At 29.8% G+C, this 23998-nt stretch overlaps 2 protein-coding genes across 2 annotated transcripts in view; one reads left to right on the top strand and one right to left on the bottom strand.

Moving 5' to 3' along the window:
- Positions 1–21855, top strand: part of LOC147815918 (uncharacterized) — a 29071-nt gene extending 7216 nt beyond the window's left edge. The window contains exons 2-5 of the mRNA XM_087157758.1: positions 17727–17790; positions 18716–18883; positions 19904–20005; positions 21463–21855. Coding sequence (XP_087013884.1) covers positions 18729–18883; positions 19904–20005; positions 21463–21616 — 411 coding nt within the window. The 5' untranslated portion in view covers positions 17727–17790; positions 18716–18728 and the 3' untranslated portion in view covers positions 21617–21855. The remainder of the gene's footprint in view (positions 1–17726; positions 17791–18715; positions 18884–19903; positions 20006–21462) is intronic.
- Positions 1–23998, bottom strand: part of LOC122269782 (uncharacterized) — a 73048-nt gene that overhangs the window by 37861 nt on the left and 11189 nt on the right. The gene's annotated exons all lie outside the window — the stretch shown is intronic.

The following is a 23998-nucleotide window of genomic DNA, read 5'->3' as shown; positions in this document are numbered from 1 at the left end:
TAAATTTTAATATATATAAATCTTTATAAATCTTTTTTATATTTGAATAAAAATCAAAAAAATCTGATTTTTCAAAAAAAATCTTGAACCCTGGTTGAAAAAAAAATCATGAACCCTTGACACAGTATCTCTTTGAAGTATGTGATGAAATTGTTTTTTATTTTTTTAAATTATAGTGATCCTAATATTTACATTAGTGTTCATACTGGTTGATAAACCATATTCTTGTAGCATTTGTAATAATTGTGTCTCAACAACAGCTAATCGAACTAATCATAGTTTTGTTGACCCTGCTGAGAAACCTAATTCTTGTGACACGCGTCAAAATAATTTTTCCAATAACATTGTATATCGATTTATACTGGTGCATTCATTTTTGCAGCATATGTAGGGTATCTGCACACCTGGAAAGTCATAAATTTCAATATTGAACAAAATATGTCATGATTTAAAATTTTTTTTTAAAAAATATTTATTTCGCTGAAAAGTCTAATTTTTAAATGGAACCCATTTCATGGTGTTTTGAATTTGTAACAAAATCTCCACTCATAGTTTTATTTCATTATTAGAGCAGGAAAATCAGGAGTATTTCCTTTCCAATGAACAAGACAACTATCTTTAGAATATAATTCTGCAGAAGAAAAAAAAGAAAGAAAGTTATTTGAATTTTTTTTTTAGCTATTTTATTGCTTCAACTCTTTCTTTACTCTGTTTTTAAGGTCTATATATATGATGATGCAGAGTATAGCAGTTTTGATTATACCTATAATTTCAATTAATGTTATTATAATGCCTTTTTAAATTTATTTTTGTGTTTTTGTCGTAGAAAATAGTAACTTCGTTAAGTCATGAAAAATTCTTGGAATTAGTCATGAATTTGAAAATCTAAAATGTAGCAGATACCCTTCATAGGTAAAAAGTGACTGACTGAGCATAGATCATTTCTCACTGAGGAAAAACTTTCTTCTTGCTTCCATTATAAGTAAAAAAATTCACAGAAGTGTCATTAGATTTAACACAATTTAATGAAGCTGATGAGGTTTTTTCTTAACAAAATATTTTATAATGCAGATTTCATTATATTTGTCTGTTTTGATGTATATGTAAAATAAGCTCCAGTATTGAAAAGTTGTGGATTAAAATTGAAATACATTCTTGTAAACACATCTTAGTCAAAGTTGTAACCTTGATTACTGGTTACAAATTATTTTTTATTCTCTCAGCATTAGAATCCTGAGTTGTATGTATTATTTTTTAATGATAATAATGATAAAATAACTTCAATAGCAGCTTTATTTAAAAAATTACATGTAGCTTTTATTTATTTAATGAATGTTTTAAGTGAATTCAGTTTAACTGCAAGTATGAAACATATAGATAAAGTAATGTAAATTGATTCAAAATATCAATTTCTTGTACTTAAATCTAAACTTTTTCTAAGCTTTGATCATTTTATAAATCTTACATTTATGTTACCAAAATGTTACTGTAATGAATATTATGACAGTTTTTTAAATGATTACTTGATATAAATTTTGGTAATCACATCTGAAGGTCTTAGATTGTATAATTTATCAAACTTTTGAAAAAGTACACAAAAGATCACTCAAACTATTGAAAAATCGAACTTTTATTAAAATTGCTTTTTTTTTAATTCTCAAAACTATTATTTCGCTAATTTATTATGTTAAATAATGAAATATTCAAATAATTTGTCATTTGTAATAACTTTTCAGTTCACAGTTATTCGTGACAAAATTTTCTCATTATGATATGTTTATATATGTGTATGTGTGAGGTTGAGATATTTATTTACTACAGTCCTTTTCTTATAATGGTTCAGTGAAATTTAAATGTCTTGCACAAATTATTATTTTTTATTATTCTGTGTATGGTATATGTTATACTGTATATTGTTTTATTCTGTTCATGGTTAAAATAAAATGCACTTTATTTAATATTATACTTTGTATTAATAACATAATGGTTAATAAGTAAGAAATAAACTAAAATACAGGGTGTTCCAAAATTCTCTTTACAACTTCAAAAATTCATAACTTTGAAAATAAACAAGATATTTATATTCTGTCTTTTGCATGTATTACTGCAACTAATAAAGTTTTGTTTGGTACACTTCAACATGCGCACCATTGGTGGCCCTAAGCACTTCCAGTCTGTAATCAATTTCAAGCCAGGTGATGTAAAGATAATTTTGAAACACCCTGTATATTCAAAAATATTTCATAATTCAATGTTCTGTGAAATTAAACACGTGTAATCTCAATATCTCTTTACCTAAAAATTAGAACAGCTTCTTTTAAAAAGTACAATGTTGGCGTATTATACTAAACTATTCAAATGCAGCGACTTGCCCTGCTTATGGATTATTTATATTGCAGTAGCGCTTTATAGCGATTAAAAATAATATTGATTCTTTTATTGGGAGGTGATCTACCTTACTGCTCACCTTTGTGTTACCTACCTTAGTTAAAATCATAATATTATTTATAAAAGCATAAATAATTTTTGATTAAGTGATAGTAATAAAAGTAAAAAATTGGAAAAAAAAATTATGCAATGAATATGTTATGAAATTTTTCTAAAAAAGGAGTTGCTCACAATTTTTTACAAAAAAATTAGTAGGCTTTATTTTAAAATTCTAATGAACTTTTTAAATATTATAATAAATAATGTAATGTATTAATTATAAATCCCATATTGTATTCACCATTGTAAATAGCATACTAATTTTCCTATCATATGCTCTTAATTATGAATACTCAAATTTTTTTAGATAGTATACTAAAAATACTTATCAGCCGATATTTTGAATGCAGATGTCATTTTTTCATACCTAATAATAAAATAAGTTAATTATAATTCAGAAAATAAATCTAATAATTTTTTTATAGAGAATGTTTATTAACAGATTACTGAATTTTCAATTTCAAATTAATAATCAATTACATAAAGTTTTATGAAGCAGACTACTTTTAAAATGCATTTTCAATCATAGGCTATTTATTTTAAATAAAACTTGTAAGTTTTCAAAAATACATGTTTGATCAGAAGTTTTTTTTTTCTTCTTACATTACAGTATTTCTGATTTACTGATATTATAGGGTGATAAATTAGTTCTGGTTATTTTATTGTTAAATATTAGTTTTTTAAGGAAACGTTTAATTAAAAACAAACTTACCATCTGAAATTTACAAAAAATATATTAGTATAAAAAATTTGCGATGAGAACTTTATTCAGTTAAAAAAATTAACAAAGTAACATTAATTTTTTAAATGATAACTTATCTTTAAACAAAATATTCAATTAACTGAAAATAAAATAAAAAGTACGCATTCATTTTCGAGCTATAAGTTTACGCATTCATTTTGGAAAAGATGGATAACATAAATTGGAAATCAAAATAACTCGTAATCGATTATACAGATATTAAAATTCGGAACTAGAGCCACTGAAATAGATCCATTGAAATAGAGGAGCCTTATTCGGATCTAGAGCCACTGAAATGAGGAGCCTTATTCGGAACTAGAGCCATTGAAATAAAGGAGCCTTATTCGGAACTAGAGTCACTGAAATAGAGGAGCCTTATTCGGAACTAGAGCCACTGAAATAGAGGAGCCTTATTCGGAACTAGAGCCACTGAAATAGAGGAGCCGGAACGAGGGAGAGCTTCCACTGCATGAGATTGCACGTAATTGTGATTCATGCTTGCGCGCAAGCAGCTAATATTATATCTATTTATTAAACCTACATATTTATGCTTAAGGCAATAGGATTCAATGCGAAAACAAATAATATGACCCCTGTGATTTATCTATAAATATTATTAAAATGTGAAAGAACGAAAATATAAATACCTTAACAAACATCCTAAATATGACTGGATCATTCAAATTTTAAGGAATAGAGATCTGGAGAATGTCGACTCTCACCGGTGAATGTCAACAATCACATAGTCGCTTTGGTGAATGTCCGAAATATTTGTTGTATCCAATTTTATATTAATTTATTCATTGATATTATATTTATTTGATATATTTATATTTATTCTATATTTTAATACTGACTGACGATAGATTAGAAGAAACATCAGTGTTTGGAATATCGGGCAAATGTATACCGGGCAGTGGCACTTGACCTTAAAAAAACATCAGTGTAGGGTATACCGGGCAGTGGCACTTAACCTTAAAAAAGCATCAGTGTAGGGTTAAAATATCGAATATGTGTAATTATATCCACGAATGAATTCATATCAAATCGAATGCAATAAATATTTTGGACATTCACCAAAGCGACTATGTGATTGTCAACATTCACTTTTGAAAGTCAACAAGCACCGATTTCGGTCATTCACCTTAACAGAGATACAACTAAATTATACTTTTATATATATTGCACTCATTGGAGAATAAAAAAAGGTTTTAGACCTAAATATATATATATATGCATATATACTTTTTCTGCTATATGACTGCGCAGTTATGTAGCAGAAAAAGTATAAATAATTATTATTATTATGTACTTTACTGTTAAGTTTGAAAAGTCGACATATTGAAAACATTTATTAGAATTAACATTCTAACTTAAATAAAATTGTAAATAAAAGTAATAAAAATCAAGCTCTATGATTTTCCATTCTTATCTTTTGGAGTAAAAAAAAAAAATATTTTTTTAGCAAAATCTTCTTAAATTATCAAATGTGTTTTTTCGAAATATGAAGCGCCTGTTTACACAGAGAAAATATTCGTAGTGCAATTATTACATTCTTTCACAGGAAAGTGATTTCAAATGAATCCCAAGGTGCGAAAAAAAAGGAGTTACATAAAAAAATTCGTAAATTGCATTTGATAATTAAACTAGAAATGTTAGGTCATCTATAATGTCTATGCTGAGTGTTTTGGACGAAATTAAAAAAAAGAAAAAAAAAAAATTAAAAATGTTATATAAATATTTCCATGTATTCGTATTTTCTGTAAATATGGTATCCTTTTATTCCAGTAAAATCGATTTTAAATGAATCCCAAATGCGAAAATTTTGCAAAATGCTCTCCATAATAAACTTTAAACATGCAAATTAAAGTTGTCAAAGGACAATATAGCTGTTGTGTGTATATATATATGGGTGTCGGTGTGTGTGTATATATATGGGTGTGTTTGCTGAAAATTGGTGTGATCGATGTTTCAGCAGTGCTGTCCTAGAATGGCGTTCAATAATAAACCAAGATTCATTTCTATCTAGATCTCTTATGGGCTTATAATAGTGAGTAAATATTGGTCCTACATAGAAATAAATCTTGTTCCGATATATAAAGCCATTCTAGGAACAATATTAAAATGTCTACTGTCTACACATCCCAATATTAGACCCTCGGTGCATGTTCTCATTGAGTCAATTTTTAGTCCAATTCTGCCTTTCAAAAAAAAATAATCTAAGTCCAGATATTTATATGTCTTCGTGTGATAAGTTTCTTATTTTAAAGTAATGTTTTTCAAAAATAAATTTTGTTTCATCATTTATCGAAAATTCTATTTTAGCGTTTATAACATCAGCAATAGAAAGAAAATAGTTATGAAGCCACTTTTCTTGATATCAATATATTGATATCAAGAAAAGTGGCTTCATAACTATTTTCTCCACTATAGTGAAGCACTTACGTTGGTTTTTCAATTGCGCGGCAGAACTGGGGCCAACGTAACGTTTTGGCTATTGCTCTTTATTGGCGAGGTAGCAGACCAAAAATTTTGGTGCGTTAGTGGGACAATTCTTTTTTTTTTTTTTTTTTTTTTTTTTTTTTTTCTTACAAAGAACTAACGTTTTGGATAAAATTTTAATTTTGTGGTTTTTGGACAAAAATTACATAAAATTAATTAACTTTACATAAATTTAATTTTGTTTTGGTTGGATAACCAAAATTTTTCATGGGCTAACACAATTAGCTACAATGGGCTATCGTTTAGAGACAAAGTTTTTTTTTTATTGAATTATGCTAAAATTTGTGGGGAGGCAAAATTTAAACTTGTGGTGGTTTCTGGGGAAAAAGTTGCATTTACCTGTCAGGCCCATATTGTTTGAGACGGCTAGATTAAACAAAAAGTTTTAGTGGGGTAAGGATTTCCTAAAATGAATTATGTTTCGAAGCAAAATTCAAGCTACTAATCAAAAACTTGTATTGACAAAAATCACTTTTTTTGCAATGGGTAAATATGCTTAAATTTCAAAGCAAGAATTCAAACCTTCAGTTTGTAGAGCAAACACTTTCTAGAACTTTCCTTAACCATAAATACTTTTGGCGAGTAGGCTAAAAAATATTTTGGTAGGATAATGGTTTGTTTAACGATTTTTTTTATAATGGACTTGTTATTAAATAATAATTTTTGGTATGATAACGTATTACTAAAATACTAAAAATTTAAATTTGTGCTTTCAAAACAAAAATTTGTTACATTTTTTTAAAGATATTTAATGGAATAATGTAGGCTAACAACGTCCAAATATGGGCTTAACTTGCGAAACAAATTTCAAACTTATGGATGATGGTTTAACTATAAGCTAAGATGGGATAACGATGTACTATGGTAGGTTAACATTTCGAGGCAAAATTCAAACTTGCTTCATTTCAGTCAAAATGCGAAAAACCTTTTTTGGCTTAACTTTCTTTTGGTGGATGGGCTAACGAAAATGGTTTTTGGATAAAGGAGTTCCTAAATTGGACTAACATTTGGAACTTAAATTCAAACTTGCGGTTATTTGGTTTAGAAATCAAATAAAATTTGTCGTTTTCATTTTAAATTTTAACGGTCGTTGAAACAAAACTTTTAGATGTGTGAACGCACAGGTGACCAACAGGCACTTCTGACACGCGTGCCCAATCTGAGAGGCAGGAAAACTCACCCCAAAATTTATAAAAATATTTCTTTCAATATTTCTTTGTTTCTTCAGCTTAGGAATATGTACTATTATCCCATAGCTAATTTGCAATAAATTTGGACTAAAATCAATATCATTCATCGCTGACTGATGAATATCTTTGAAAATTTTAAATGCTTTCAACTTCAGATTTACAACCATTAATATAGAACTTATGATAAATAAATGATTTTCAATAATGGCTAGCCCATTATAGCTAGCGTTTAGTGGAAAAAATTTTCAATATAGGATTTCTTGGTCAAAAACCAGCTAAAACTTGTAAAAGCCATAATTCTTTTTTGTTGGGCTAGTTATTGAAAATCTTCGTTGGTCTATTGACTTTCTAAACTTGTATTTCAGTCAGAAATTAGCTAATACTTTTTTGGGGCATTTTTTAAATATGGGGTAAATGAAATTTTCTGATTGGTAAACTTGGGTGAAGATTTCCGACAATGGACTGACGTTTTAAAACGACATTCATTTTTGTGGGTCAGAAATTAGCTATAAAAGCTTGTTTCACTAACTTTTTTTGATGATTTGGTTAACAAAATTTTGTTGGCTAAAATGAGCTAACGAAATGCCAATAAAAATTTAATGGGAAAACGATGGCTAATTATTTCTTGCAATGGCCGACTATTGGTCTTAACTATTTTTTACTTTTTAGGTCAAAAATCGGCTAAAATTTGTTTTAACTTCTTTTTGGCTATAAAGGTAAAAATTTCTTACAATTGGTCCTCGTTGAGCCGTGCTGGCTTAGGGGATAGAGCGTTCGCTTTTTAATTAGGTGAACCGGGGTCGAATCTCAGAGATGACTGGTCAATACGATATTAGCATCCGTCTGGCACTGACCACTGTCCTGACGTAAAATATTATCAGTGGTAGACGGATTCCGGGTTACAGTCCCCTTACTGTCAAGCTAACAGTGGAAGGTTTTCGTGGTTATCCTCTCCGTGTAACACAAATGTGGGTTAGTTTCATCAAAAAGTCCTCCACGAAGGCAAATTTCTTCCAAAACTTGTTCCAGTAGTTCCCTTGACTTCTGAATTAGGTTCAAAATTCCCTTGCAAAAATTAAAGGTATATTTGTGGTTGTTTTGAGGTATCGAGGTTGTTTTGAGGTTGCTGAGAAAGCAAACATAAAAATTATACCTCGTAAAGGTTGTAATTGAGGTGGACGAGGTTGTTTTGCATACATTTCAGCTCAATTTGAGGTTGTTTAAAATTTACTTCAAATCAACTAGGCTGATGAGGTGATTTTCAAGGTATACAGATTGCTTTTCTGATACTTATTACAAAAAAGGTGTTTATGAGGTATAAAAAAAATTTACCTTACTTCAACTAAAGAGAGTGAGGTATTTATTGAGGTGTATAAAGTCATATTATTTATACCAAAGCTCATTTTGAGGTTGTTTTAAATTAACTTCTTATCAACCAGACTGATAAGGTGATTTTTAAGGAATACCAGTATGTTTTTCTGACACTTGTAACAAAAGAGGTATTTATGAGGAGGTATAAAAAATGTATCTTATTTCAACTAAAGAGAGTGAGGTATTTATTGAGGTGCATGAAGTCATTTTATTTATACTTAAACTTTTTTTGAGGTTGTTATAATTTCACTTCATATCAACCAAACTGATGAGGTGATTCCTAAGATTTACAAGGTTGTTTTTCTGACACTTGCAACAAAAAAGGTATTTATGAGGGATAAGAATTTCACTTTATTTCATCTAAAGAGAATCAGGTATTTAGTGAGGTGTATGAAGTCATTTTAGTTATACCTAAGCTTATTTTGTGGTTGTTTAAAGTACACATCATATTAACTAGCTCACTTCCCAGAGTTCCGTGCGAGATGGCAAACGGCGTGTGTGTTGACAATCAAGATATTTATAGATATTTATAGAGTTTATAGATTCAGCGAGGCACTAAAATTTGAAATTTTTTCATGTACTAAAATATAATGTTGATATAGACTTTATTTGAGTGCTGCGAGCTAGAGAAACATATTTTATGCTTCTTAGAAATAGTCTGGATCAGATTTCAAATATTAAATCAATTCTAGTTTTTTTTAATACTTCAATTATAAATTTTGCATTCATTAGATGCAAAATACTGTATTTTAAATTTCATTATTTATCATTAATTTCATGTTTTGTGTGATACAAAAGCTGTTGTGTATTTTAAGTATATCGTTTGCATTGTTAATGCTTTAGTTTTCAAATGAGTTATTTTCCTTTCCTTATTTCGTGCGCAAGTTAAGATCGAAATTCTATATTAATATTTTACTGTATTGATGAGGAAAAATTATACTAGATTTGATTTCGGCAGAAATTTTCTCTGCAGTAGCATTTGCCCTTAAACTGTTCAGTACAATAAAATTTTAGTTTAAAAAAATTAAGTATAAGTAAATTAGACATTACATAAAATGGATTTCTACTGTAATAAGTTTGATATTTAAGAAAGTAGTTTATAAAATATTTAATTGTCACAATAAAAATTTTCACTTTGTCTACGGGAGTTCATTCGGCAATGTATTAAATTCTGGTGAAATGCCTGTTTTATTAAAACTTCATTAACTACAGGGAAGCTTCTTCTTTCAAATCCCCATTTCTAGCCTAGCTAGACAAGGTCCATGAGTTTGTTCACCTTCAAAAAGTCTAAAACAAGTAAGGTCTTGTTTCAAAAGACCGATGCAGTCCAGTAGATGCTCAGGGAATGCCTGGGCCGAAGAGCACTTGGTACAGAGGGACAAAGACTTTTCTCCTCCAGAGTACCTCAGTGATTTCAGGTGTCCACAGCGGAGACGTGTGACGGCGGTTTGAGACTGTCTTTGTCAGCTGTCAAACAGCTACCCTGTCTGGTACCCTAGTACTAATTGTGACTGGATGGAGTGAGCTATGCAGATTTATTTTTGACTTTAGCAATGGAGAAGAGCTCTGAGGAGGTAACAGACACTGGAGGTGCAGTGGCCTCAGCTGCACCCGCCTTGACTAGACTATCTGCCATTTCATTGCCTGATATATCTACGTGTAAGGGTATCCATTGTACGTGAATTCGACAATATTTGGAGAGGTGTAAAAGTTTATAAAGGATGTTCGTGCTAGTATTGTCCCTCACTCTGTGCCAGCTAGCCAAGTGCTGAACAGCGCTTCTATTGTCGGTAAGGATCCAAATATCTTTCAGAATTGAAAGAGACAGTATTGAGGCAAGTCCATAATCAATAGCGATAAGCTCGCTCCTGAAAACGGAACAGTGGTCGGGATTTGTTTTCTGGATCTTAATTTCGCTCATCTGAGTTTTGATGAAGATCCCACTCCCGGTGGGATTGTCTTCGTCCTTGCTTCCATCAGTATATAATTGAACAGCCTCCGTTGGGATAGTGTAGATTCTCTCAAGTGCTGTTTGTCTAAGAACAGCAGGGTGATCATTACAGGAAAGCTTAATGAAGTGGATCGGGAACTTTCGAAACAGCTGGGCGAATGTGGAGCACGACGTGGTAGCGGTAGACGGCCGTTCTGTTCTCTCGTCGTGTTTCACACTCGTTCAGTCGTTTCGGAACTTTTCGAACCACTCCTTCAAACTGCTGTAGCTGTTTTCTATGCACTCTATGACAACAATAAGTTCAAAACTGAAGTATATTAATAATTTTAACATTGATACAAATTCTTAAGCTATTAATGCAGTGAAGTGCTGATTTGTTTGTTTTTCAACCGAATAAATTAATCTTCATTGTTTTTAACTTCGCCCCTGTAGATTTCTAATTTGTCTATGCGTAAATTTGAACTGATTCGAAATTCTAAATTTGTTTATGAGTAAATTTGAACTTGGATTAAATTCTGATTGAATTCGAAGCATTAAGACTCCGTAATTTTGGTGCTTCAACTATTTTAAAGTTTTTAAAACTTTAACTGGAATAGTAAACGCATTTCATTTCTTGTAGTGAAATTAAATACATGTATAGGCAATGTTTAGTTTTGAGACAGTTCTTGCACTTTTTGTTGTCTCTATAGTTGTATTGTATCTTGTATTTCTCTTTAAATGTAAGTCCCGCAGTGGACTGATCGTTAAGACACGGTTCCCAGCAGATCACCGAAGTCAAGCATCATTGGCTACGGTCAGTGTGCGGGTGGGTGACCACTTGGACCAGTCTGCGTAGGGACCGAGGGTGTGCGGTTTCGGTCCTCGTTAAACTGTGCTACCGTTAAGTGCTCGCAGGTCATCTGGCTACCGAAGCGGGGGTGCCATCCCCTCCGCAGAGGATCAAAATTGTGATGGCATGTCTTTGGATCATCCTCCGGGATGTTTCCCAGACCGTCGCCAATAGCCCATTGTGCAGCTCTAGTGCGACGTAAATTAACAAGAACAACAACTTTAAATGTGAATAATCTGTTTCGCTGAAATGTAGATTTTGTAACATATTGTTTCAATCTGAAACAATGTAATTGTTATAGATACTAATAAAAGAGAATGTCTTTAAATGTGTTTGTATTCATTGATATAATTCCTGTCACTTGAAAAAAGTTTTAAACACGAAGCACACTTTACTCTTAAGAAAATAATTTTATTGTATGCACTTACAAATGGGTTGGATATGAAACTCTTGTAGGATCGTTTAAAGCATCCCGTATAAATGTATAGACCTCTTGAGTGGGGGGGGGGGGGGCGGTTGTGAAAACATTAAATTTACTTCAAAATTAACTTTAACTGATACAAATTTAGTTTAAACGGCAGTTTCAATAATTCCTCAGAATTTACTAAATCTACGTTAGCTTTTGTATAATAATTTTGAGTGTTTTAACAATACAAACTTTAAATGTGCTGTGTTAGTTTCTGAATATATTATTCTTTTGTAACGAGACTTTCAGATAAATGGAGGTTCCAGAACTCTAGAGGACTTTCTGACCTCCTTTAATTTAAATTTTAGTTCTAAACTCTTTCAGTTTTACCTTGAGTAAAATTTTAATATAGAGCAGCAAATTTGTAGACTTGACTATACGTCCACTCCATATTAATGAGAGAGTTAAAGCTGAGGACATACAGGAAACTTATCATTTGGGATTGGATTTGGTTAAAATGTCGGAAAATTCACAAAATTATCTGCTCTTACGTAATACGTTATCATTACATCTTCTTAATCCTGAATTTTTAACAATTTTTTAAAATTAACTCAGATTTATTTTTTCTCATCCTCATTACTGAAGTTAGCAATGTCAATAGCATAGCGGAACAGAATACTTCGTAATCTGCTGAGAAATTCTTGCGTATCAAATATCTGTAAAAGTCTTAGAAATGAGCAATTGCAGGGACCGTAAGCCTAGATAATTGTATTTAAACCAGTGTTAGTCTATCATTCAATTAATAAGAATTTTTTTCCTTAAATTTCCTTTTATTTTAAAGAAATTATCAAAACTTAAAGAAGTAAAATATTTCAATAAAAAAATATGGTAGAAATTATAGTTCTTGTGCTCCACCAACAATCTTTTTGTAGATATGTGTTGACACTCTCCGTTTCTGTCATTAACAGAATAAAAAATATAGAGCATAATAGAATGCAGAAAAAACTTAGAAAGCAAAATTATGGCGCATTGACCTGAATTTCTACAACTGAGCCGTGGTGGCTCAGGAGGTAAAGCGTTCGCCTTCTTATAAGGTAACTCTGGTTCGAATCTCATCGATGACTTGTAGATACGAATTCCGCATCCGGCTCAGACTGACCACAGTCACCAGACGGATCATGAGTTAGTCTCCTTGCTGTCAGACTTTCAGTGGAAGGTTCTCGTGGTCTTAACGCAAAAGTGGGTTAGTTCCATCAAAAAGTCCTCCACGAAGACAAGTTTCTCCCAATACTTGATCCAGGAGTTCCCTTGTTTTCCGGATTGGGCTCAAAATTACAGGGCGATGGAGTTCAACATTTGTAAACGTAAACCCATAAATTGGGTCGGCTGTTATAAAATAAAATTTCTACTTGTTTAAACTGAATGTTCGACGACGATTAAAACATATCTCTAAAAATAACGCGTGTAACGCGCTACCACCTCTCATAACTCAATTTATTATTTACGATGCTGTGAGTGAGGTAGTGATACTGAAGCGAGAATTTCTGTCATTCACAAAACTGGCTGTATACTGTAACATGAATGAGGGCTCGCTTTTGTAGGTCGGAACCCTAAAAATTCTTAGCCGAGCTCGAGATACACAGGATAGAACAGTGATTACCAACTGGCGGCCCGTGGGCCGCATCCGGCTCTCGAAGGCTTTTTTGTGGCCCACGAACCAAAATATATTAGTTGTCGTTTTTTTTTGCGGACAATTGCGGATCTCATATAGATTTGTAAACAATCTATGGGTTTAAAATACTTTACTTTCGTTTAAAAAAGCATAATTTCTTCGTTTCTGTGAAATTTAATATACCAACCGTGCAAAAAATTTATTTTTCAGGTTTTGCATTCAAGAAAATATTTATTCAAACGCAAAAATAATCGTGTATGTTGTAGCACTTTTTTATTTCGTTTTTTAATTTTTTTTTTTGTATTTTATGAATATAATTTAGTACGTGCGTTTCAGAAATTTTCTCGAAGAAATTCTCCCATTTAACTTTTTGAAACCACTCATTTTGGACGAAGATATTTACATTTGTAAATTTTGAATAGCATAAAAGAGCGAATGAATATAATTTGTTTTATTTAAATTTCTTGAATTGAATATCACAAGAGTGGATAAAGAAAAAAAAATTAAATTTCCGATGCTCAAGAATTTGTTTTTTTCTATAATTCCTAACAAGTCGAAAAAAAATTGTTAATTGTTAAAGTACAGCAATATTTAATGTTCCTTTAAACATAAAAGAGTGACATATAAAATTTTGATAAAGTTATGGCCCGTCATTTGACTGGTGTTTTTAATTGCGGCCCCCTGTCACATGTAAGTTGGAAGCCTCTGGGATAAAACCAGAGTACTTTAGAGCCTGAGATATACGTCGGATAGAGGCTTTTGTCTAAACAAGTAAATTATTCCTTTAAAACCTTTAATTGTAATTAAATTTTTCCACTTAATAACTGAACACAACTTTTGCTTAAAAGTAGTAAAAAAAAATTGATAAACATTTTATCTGGAGTCACAGCCAACCCAAACCCAAAACCTCTTCAGTAAACGAGTATGAGCCTGTCTCGGTTTGTATTCTGTTTGACGAATGTTTAGTTATCTTGGGTTAAATCAGTCATGACTCTATCATTTCCCAACCGATGGATTTTGTTTTGTTTTTTATGATTTCTTGTAAGTTTTAAATTTGAATTTAAAATTTGCTTTAAATATTAAGCTGAATTTAAATTTCAGCTCATTAAGGAAGAGTTTATTGTATAAGAATCTTTCTATTTCTTTTTGTACTAAAATCCACAGTATGCAAAGTAACGCATTTTTTAATGATATAATGAATTAAGAATTAATATTAAATCGTATTAATATTTTTTAAAGTGGTTAAGCAAAATAAGTACATAAGCAAAATAAGTACATGAATAAGTGAGTCAGTTCGTTTCGCAACACTAAATAAAATTAATATATAAAATAAATTAATAAATGAAATAAATTAATATATAAAATTATGTAAGATCTGTATAGTGTAGTGGGGAAGTGGAACCCATATTTGCCTTAAGTATAGATAAACTCCTTGAGATGACTTAAATTTAAAGAGTCAAAAAAAGGAATTTTTTATAAAGAAAATAATAATCTCTTCCCTGTTTTTATACGGTTTACTTAAAGGAAAGTTAAAATAATTTCTTCTACGTCAATTGTATCCTTTGAATAAATAAAAATGTATGAAAGAAATCAGTTTTTTTAAACTTAATTCTGAAATCGATCATCAATATTATTTTTACTTGCATTTGGTGTAACCAACTTTTAAAAACATTTTCAACAATACTTAACAATGAAACTTCGACAACAATAAACTAATAGAGAGTTATATAAAAATTTCGTACAAGATATTATTTAAACAATGGTTCACATTGTTGCAAACGGAGCATCTGATTAAAAAAGTTTTTTTTGACTCATTCTTGTTTGAGATTTCTCAAATACTGGTTGTCTTTTGTGAAATTAAAAACTGAGAATTATGGATAAAAGCGATTTATATCGTTTTGCTCTTTTGAATCATTGGAGAAAGGAGAGGGAAAAGTATCCCCGACCTAATCGTAAGTATAAAAACATACATCTCAATATTTTTTTAAAATTTTTGTTATTTACTGATATGGACCTAGAATATTGTTAAAACGATGGGAAATTTCCTTACAGTGATCAAAATTTTTCCCCAGAAACCTAAATTTAATAAAGATTGAGAAAATTTCGTAAGCATTATAAAAAATTGACAAAAAATGTTTGAGCATATTTTATGAATGATACTTTTATCTTAAATTGAAAAAACAACTTTATGGATAATTAAATAAAACTTCTCCTTTTAAAATGGGTGATCCAATTTAACTTTTGGTGCACTACTGTATTAAATAACAATTAAAGAAATGTTCAAATAGAAATTTAGAGGGGTCAGAGTATAGAATTGGGTACCGCTTGTGGATTGAGAACTCCAATCTGAAGCTTATACTGAATGTTAAATCTGCCATTTTCCAGTTATTTCTATCCGCATTTTTTATCTCCTATTTTGCTCTATTTCTTGAAAACAGACAAAAAATCTCAATTTGAAACAGTTCTCCCTGTTTCCCGTATACGAACATAAAAAAAGAAAAGCCAATTAAAAAAAAAAAAAAAAGAAAAAAAAAACGCGAAAAGTGTCATTTAATTGTACATTTTTATTGAGAAATATAAACATGATATAGATTTTATGCTCTTCTATATCTGATTCAAACATTTAAAAAAGTCAAATAAAATATTACTCTAGAATGTTATTTACCCATTTGAGTGTTATTAATTCACAATAAATAAAAACTGGTGTAAATACCTATCCGAATGTGTTCAAAAACTATGAAATATTGTCTGTTATTTCAAGGTAATGCCGAATGGAGTATTTGCACACATCTTAATACAAGTAGTTAAATGTGAAGTACAATAAATAATTAAGTTTACACCAAGCTGAGATGCTTTTAATCCATTTGTAAAACATTTTCGCCAAACTTGGCATACATTTGGAAACCGTCAAGCGATAGATATATTTTTGTAAGCAATCGAAAAGAAAATGTAAAAGTTTTATTTCGATATTGTAATGCTGAATGAGATGCTTCAAATGATTACCAGATGCATTAAATTATTTTTGCATTTAAGAATACTGACATTGGCGCATTTTGATATCGCCAGTAAGTGCAGGTGAGAGTTTGTTGTGTTCTTCCAATACCTCCTAGAACAGTGTTTCTTAACCTTTTTGGTATAATGGACCCTTTTTAAAAAATTTTAAGAAATCACAGACCACCCCCTGTAAAAAAATTATTGCAAAAAACATTAATTATTTTTACTTTACTTTATTTTCAATTGAAATAAAATTCGAAGGCTACTTTGTGTTTTTGAAAATGTTAAATTTTTTTATGGTTTGCGAATGTTCTTTTCCTCACATTATGGAGGATTGCTGGCATATCTAAGAGAAAAGAGCTAAGGGACGGCTCATAAAAAATGAGGGGTTGATAGAGGATTATAAAAATAACAAATCGGACGTAATCAGGGGGTTGCCCTGCTGCTGCAAACTAAAGTCGGTTGGTGGAGAATGTTAAAAATATGACAGGGATATTAGAGGGTCCGCACTGAATTTGGGGTATCTCAATCACCTAGTTTCAAATATGTATGTATATTCATCTTTTAGAAGAAAAAAAAGATCAATGTTATTTAAATATTATTGATCCAATCGTCTTAAAAATGGTCGGCGGACCCCCAACGTATGACAAATGGACCCCTAAGGGGTCCATGAACCACAGGTTAAGAAACCCTGTCCTAGAAGATAGAATGCCTCTGCACGGGTTATCATAAACAAGAAATTTAATCCTTTAATAGTCCAAACGCAATGACATCTTTCGTATTAACCATCACTACGCAGCTCAGTAACCCGAACTTGGCGAACAAAGGCGTATCCTTTGGCCAAGAACCCGAACATAGAGAAAACGTAATTATTCTTGGATTTCTAAAAATCACCAATACTGTTGCCTATGCTGCCTCATTAATTTTAGTAATATGAGCTACTTACACTGTGGTAATGGGATCTAAATCTACTTATATTAGTGTTTAGTATAATAAGCTTCTTAAGACTTTCCTAAAGGGATAAAGGATAAAATTGCTTTAATGTGGTAAATTTTGACAATGGATACTGAGTATTTTGGCAATTGAACAATGTCAAATGACACTGAATATAGCTAATGTTTATATTGAATTTTTAAAAGCTGGTTTTGCTTAATATAATAATGTTAAGTCACCGGGAAGCTCCAAGAGTAAATATATATTAAAATTAATAAAATAAAAATTAAAGAAAAAATGAAACTATTTAAGCTTTAATAAATGTGTCGGCAGATTGTTTTCAGTTCTGCGCATGGTTAAGCAGTGTTGATCAATACCGTTTATTGATTATTTACATTTTTACAGTGTACGAAGAGTAACCATACCGCTATTTTTTTTAAAAATAAAACGGAGGATACCAAAAATACATACTTTTTATAAAGAAGATTTTATACCTTTTTTTGTGAATTTCATTATGAGCTGCAAAAGATTGTAAGTGCGGTAATTTGTAAAAATTTCTTTTATTATTGAACAAAATAAACACTTTAGAGATTATTTTAAAACTAGTCTTCATTCAAATTTTCAAATTTAATTTTAATTTATATTTCAGCATATGAGGATGGTAGCGAGTTCGAAGATGAATTCGATGATATTGATTTGGATGATAGTGATTTGTAAGTAGTTATATCTCTTAAGTTTTATGTCTCTTATCATAATTTTCTTTCTTTTTTTTCAATAAAAAGGCACCCTTTTGAGTATTTGAAGAATTTACACAGAAAGCAAAAACGCAATTAGAAACAACGAAACATTTACCCCTTTGCGGCTGTATTAAGTTTATTCATGGGAGTCATGCTGGTCGGAATTAATTTTCGTTGAACTAACAGTAATGCATAACACTCAAATTTATAAAAGAAAAATAAAATTTATTATTATTTTTTAATCTTTAGCTATATGTAACACAATAATATGCTTTAATTTCATGTAAAAATTATATTTTATAGTTCTCGTGTGGTATCTTTCAAAGCAATCTCCAATATGAAACCCAGGTTTTCGAGAACATGCGTCACAAAAATGATTATTTTGGCGTCTTCCGCCTATAATTTTTCTGTTTGAACACACAGAACAATCTTTACTCTTTACATCTTCAAAATGCCACAATAAATGTAGTTTGCCTTTACGATTGGCTAACATCTTTGCTGTGGTGGCAGAGCTCAGACATATGAGTGAAATGTTAAAAAAGCGTTGGTGGCTGAGAGTAGACATACGACAGCAAAGGGTTAAAACAGTGGTCTTACTGTTTACATATTTTGGTCACAAAACACTACTGCTGTTAAAAATCGACTAAGGTATGATATAAACATAAAAATAATGAACACTCTTTTTCAATAATGCTCACCCAATAATAAAATAACAATCGAAAACTTATTAAAATCAAAATTTCTTAAGATACACCGTTTTATTTTCTACACTCTAAACATAAAGAAACTCTGGAAGTCGCCTTCAAAGAACAAAAAAAATCATCAGAAATCACGCATTTTTTCAATAAAAATCTATTACCTTAAGACTAATTTGAAAAATATGTTCCTTTCATAATTTTAGTGATGATGAATATATGATGGAATTAAGAGCTGAAGTGCCATCATCTGATGATGATGAAGTTGAGGATGATGATGTTGGGGATAATGATGGGGGTGATGATGTTGGTTATGAGGTTAAATATGAGGATAATGATGATGATAAGGGAGATGGAGTTGAGGAGCTGAATAGGTATGTTAATTAGAATGTTTCTTATTGGAAATTTAATATTTTAGTTAAAATGATCTTCAGTGTTTGAGTCATTTTTCATCCTTTTTCAGGTGACACTTTCGTAACTATTTTAAAATAAAATATTACCATAAAATTGTAAGTGACTACATATCGGTCTTTAAGTTTCATTAATCCCTATGAATCAATGGTACAGATGATTTAAAATGAATTTATTGAGCATGAACAGAATTAATGCTAGCAATTATTTAAAAGATTAAAATCTTTGCATTGACGAAAAAAATTTTTTTTTTCAAAGGGCATTAACTTTACAAGAGTTTACTTAACAAAATAAAATATTTAAAAATGCAAATGCTGAAGGAAGGATAATGTGACTCGAATAAACTAATTTTCTAAAAAGGATTTAATAATTCGCAAATAAGAACATTTTTATTCAGTAGTATAAAGTATAAACGATCTAGACAATTTTATAAAAGGAAAAACATTTATTTTGAAAAACTAAAATAATAAAATAAGTTACAACTGAACATATTTTTTGTAGATTTCATTTCATTATTTTATACTTTTTAAGGTATTTTCTTCATAACCATGAATAATTTTTCCACAGTCTATTAACGAATACACGAAGAAAAAAAATTTAATAAAAAACGAAATCTCTGTTTCATAAGTTTAAATAAGAGACGAATGAGGTAAATAACTGAATCGTAAACATAATTGTTTTAACTGAAAAATCTTTTTAAATACTAAGCCACGATTTTGGAATTTACTTATAAATACCACTGTAATTATCCCCCTTACAAAAATCCATAATGGACATTTTTTTATGTAATAAATAATTAACACAAAATATAAAATAAATAATTACACATCGTAGCATTTTTAAAACATCTGTGATCGTTAATAAGTTAATAATTCTCTCTCTTTACAAATATATCTGATCTTTAAAGAAAAATTTGTTGAGCAAAATAACTTTATTGAATTTTAAGTTATATATTTTTTCTCTTTTCTTTTTTTTACTTTTAGGGAGGAATTGTTCCTCTTCAGCGATGTAAAGATAGCGAAACTCTATAAGATGGATTTGGTGCACGATAAGGACTCGATCGAGTACGGCATTGAGGACGATAGGTATTTTAACTTTTTTGAAACATTTTAAAATTTTAAGTATCGATTATTTATTTTCCCATTATTTATTTTATTCCCGTTTTTTTTCATATGTCTATAATATTTCTTTGTTTTATTTTTCATTTTGAACTATATATATATATATATATATATATATATATATATATATATATATATATATATATATATATATATATATATATATATATATATATATATATATATATATAGTTCAAAATGAAAAATAAAACAAAGAAATATTATAGACATATGAAAAAAAACGGGGGGGGGGAATAATAAGTAAAAAATAACAGACAACAGATTATATAATATATATAATAATAATAATAAATAAAAAAAAAATTAAAAAAAAGGGATGAAATTTTATTTAAAAAACCTGAAAAATAAAACCGGGAAAAAAAAGATATAATCTTTTCTTCATATTGTTTTTCTTGTATTTACTTATTTGTATATATATATATATATAAGTACGAAAAAGAAATTAAACAGAAAACTAACATTAGCAAATCCATTTCGGGTAAATATGTGGCTAAGAAATTTTTTTAACTAAAAATTAACCTTCTCTAATATTCAATAAATATTTTTTAACAAATGTTAATAATTTCTCTAAAAAACCATCGAATTTAAATGTTTTATTGGAACTTCGACCTTTTATTTCTTCACAATTTTGAACTATCCAGTATAATATATTAATAACATACGCAAGTTCAGTATTCGATCCATTTCAAGGCAAGCGAGAAATTAAATGTGGTTTTATACTTCAGTAAGAACTTAAAAATATATCACATTACCATTTATTTACGCTTTAATTTCATATTTTGTAATCTGGTAAATTTGTTAGGAAAATTTGTTTAATTCATTTTTGCAAGATGTTCATAAGAAGATGACCGTCGACCGTTCTCATTTATCGCCTTATGTTCCTATCTCTGTTCTATTTTGCGTTTTTCTTAATTTTGGGAGAAATTTTTGCTTTATGAAGTATTATTTTTTAAACGTTTTTTTCTCTTCTTTTTTTTTCGGTGCTCCTCACACTATTGTATAGATGTATTTTACTTCAGCTAAATTAATTAAAAAAATTGACCGAAAAATCATTTTGAATATTTTTAACTACTTTTTAGCAATTAGGATAAATTGATTGATGTAAAAATTTTAAATGAGGAAAAATTTGCGCAAAACATATTGTCAATAAATCTGAAAGATAAAATCTCCCTAATAAATCCATCACGAAATTTTTTCTCGTTGTCGTAAATCATATAACGATTTTGATCATTGTAAAGTAAAAATCGAGTTTTTTGAAATTTGTGCTTTAGAAAATTTATCTGAACCTAAATGCCTTTTACTCTATACAAAAAGCTTATAATTCAAAATGAAGCTGTTGTAACAAAACAAAAAACTGTATTTAACTTTCTAATAATGTGAGTATTACTTTTAAATTTTAGATTAAAAAGTCGTGATGGTCCCTTGAGAGACGAAATAGACTTTTGGCAAAGAAGTGATATTGAGCTGACCATCAATGAACAATCTGAAGAAAAAGAGAGAGGATGCTTTCATTTCTTCGCTCGAATCTTCAGGAGATTGTTCAAGAGGAAGTAAACCAAGACGGGTCGGAAAGTAAACCAAGACGTGTCTTAAAGTACATCACGAATTGCCTTTAAAAAAATCACGACTTGGCTGAAAGCAAATGAAGACTTTGCTGTAACACCTAAAAACACCTTTCCAAAGTCTAAAAAGTGCTAATCAAGAAAATTTAATATGCAAATATTTAAACTGCTGTAATTCTTTAACATCGGTAAATTGATTATCAAATAAATTATAATATTTGCTAGTTCAAAGTGTATTTTATTTTCAAATAGAGTAAGACATACATCTGATTTACAGTCCCTTACCAGTAAAAAGTGATAATACATATTTTTTCTCATACCATGACGTTACTTCTTTCGACCAATAACCAATTTAATTTTAAAAAGACAATGGACCTAAATTTGGATCCAAACAAAAATAATTATGATATTAATAAGGAATAGCAAGAAATATCTTGTACTACAACTTTTAAATCAATTTTGGGAAGAGAAACTGTCCTTTAAACTTATTATCTCGAAGCTTGGTCATATATCGATGCAATAACATACTAAACTACTACATCAAGCCGCATACATACAGAGAAACTAAAGGCTACAAAATGTAACATAATAGGGTGCATCCAATGCAAACCCACGGCAAATGCAATTCTCCTTAAACACTCAGATGACCACGGTCCTGTGATATAACTGCTAATCCCACAACTGTGAGTTTGAGACAAATGGCAGACTACTAAAGCTTATGTAAATGAAAGGGCTAATTAATCGCGAGTTATTTGTTCTTTTTATTAAAGAAATAAAACCGTTTTTAGAAATTAATAATTTTAATAAAATATTTTAAATTATCGCTTTCAATATTCCACTTTATAAAAATAGCTCACTTATGAAATTTCTGAAGATTTCTTGTTTGCTCTGCTTATATTACAACGACCTGTACTTTGCATTTATATAAAACTCTAATTTTTAAAATTTGACCAATAATTATTTTAATATACGTAAATTCAAATGTATAGAATACTTAGTTTGGACGCAAGGGGACCAAATTGTAATGTCAAACTTTTTTTGCTGCTCCTTCCTTACAGAAATACCTAATTTCTACTTTTATTTTCAACTATCGTTATAAAACCAAAATCCACCAATAGTTGAATGTACTTAAAATTTAGACAAAACCACAAAACTGTTGACGAATTAGGGAAATATGTTTGCAATTTCCGCTATGGCTTTGAGTTAATAAACAGGTCAGAAAACATTAGTTCCAAGGATCTGGGGTTCAGACCTCGGACGTGTTCAATATTTAAAAGCTAACATTAGAAAAAGTTTTTTATTTATTATTTTGCTATATTGTAATGAAATAAAAAATATTCCTTTACTTAAACTTTTCCTTTTCGAAGTTCGCATAATTGGGATAAAAAAAAAATAGAAATATTGCTCATATATTGCATATATTTATGGCTCAATATCATGCTTGAATTAAATATCTGGAATTCCATTTGTTTACTACAGAAAACTCAGACATATATCTCAGAAATATATAAATAAATCATGGTGTAAATTTTATCAAACCCATTCTCATGGACAGTTTGAAAATGTGGCTTATCATTAAATTTCTCCAAGCCTTTCAAATATTGAAATGTTGAATGTACTGTTAGAATTATCAAACTCAAATCTTTTAATTTTATTTCTAAATTCATTAATTTTTATCACATTTCTTTAATTAATAATAAATTCCACATAAAACTATTTCATTACAGTCATTTTTAAAAATATTATTTTTCTAAGGACGTTGAGATTTACTAAAATATTTCATAAATTCAATAAAATGCACAATATATAAAAACGTAATTAATATTTAAAAAAAGCTACCATTTGACTGAAGACAGGTAGCAATATATTGGCAGTACTCGTATTGCTCACAATTTCAGTTATCATGGTTGTCATGAAGCAAAGTACTGCAACTACTGCTATAGGTGGCAATACTTGAAGTGAAGATAGTTCTTCTCCGATGAGCTTTGACAAACCTAATTTCTGGAAGGGGAAGAAAAAAAACAATTTTTTGAAATAAAATTATAAAATAAATAATATGCTTAATCTAGAACAGGGCTGTCCAACTGCAAAGAGCCCACGGGCCAGAATTCCGGTCAGTGATCACCTGGCGGGCCGCAGTTTGAAAAAGTTGATCAATAACCTCTTACCTCTTATACAATAACAATTAATAGTTGAATTATTAATTATAAAACAATGGAACAGGAGGACTATGAAACAGTTTGTTTACATTTTAATGGGAAAACTAAGGCCGATCAGCCAGAATAAAAAGTTGGCGGGCCGCACGCTATGTGTTGGAGGGCCGCATGCGGCCCGCGGGCCTCCAGTTGGACAGCCCTGATCTAGAATAATCTAT

This window comes from Parasteatoda tepidariorum, chromosome 2 (assembly GCF_982258835.1).
Source record: "Parasteatoda tepidariorum strain Cologne lab strain chromosome 2, Ptep-v5.0, whole genome shotgun sequence".
Classification (NCBI taxonomy): Eukaryota; Metazoa; Arthropoda; class Arachnida; order Araneae; family Theridiidae; genus Parasteatoda; species Parasteatoda tepidariorum.
The sequence above is the reverse complement of the archived record's forward strand: the minus strand, read 5'-3'. Positions and strand labels throughout refer to the sequence as shown.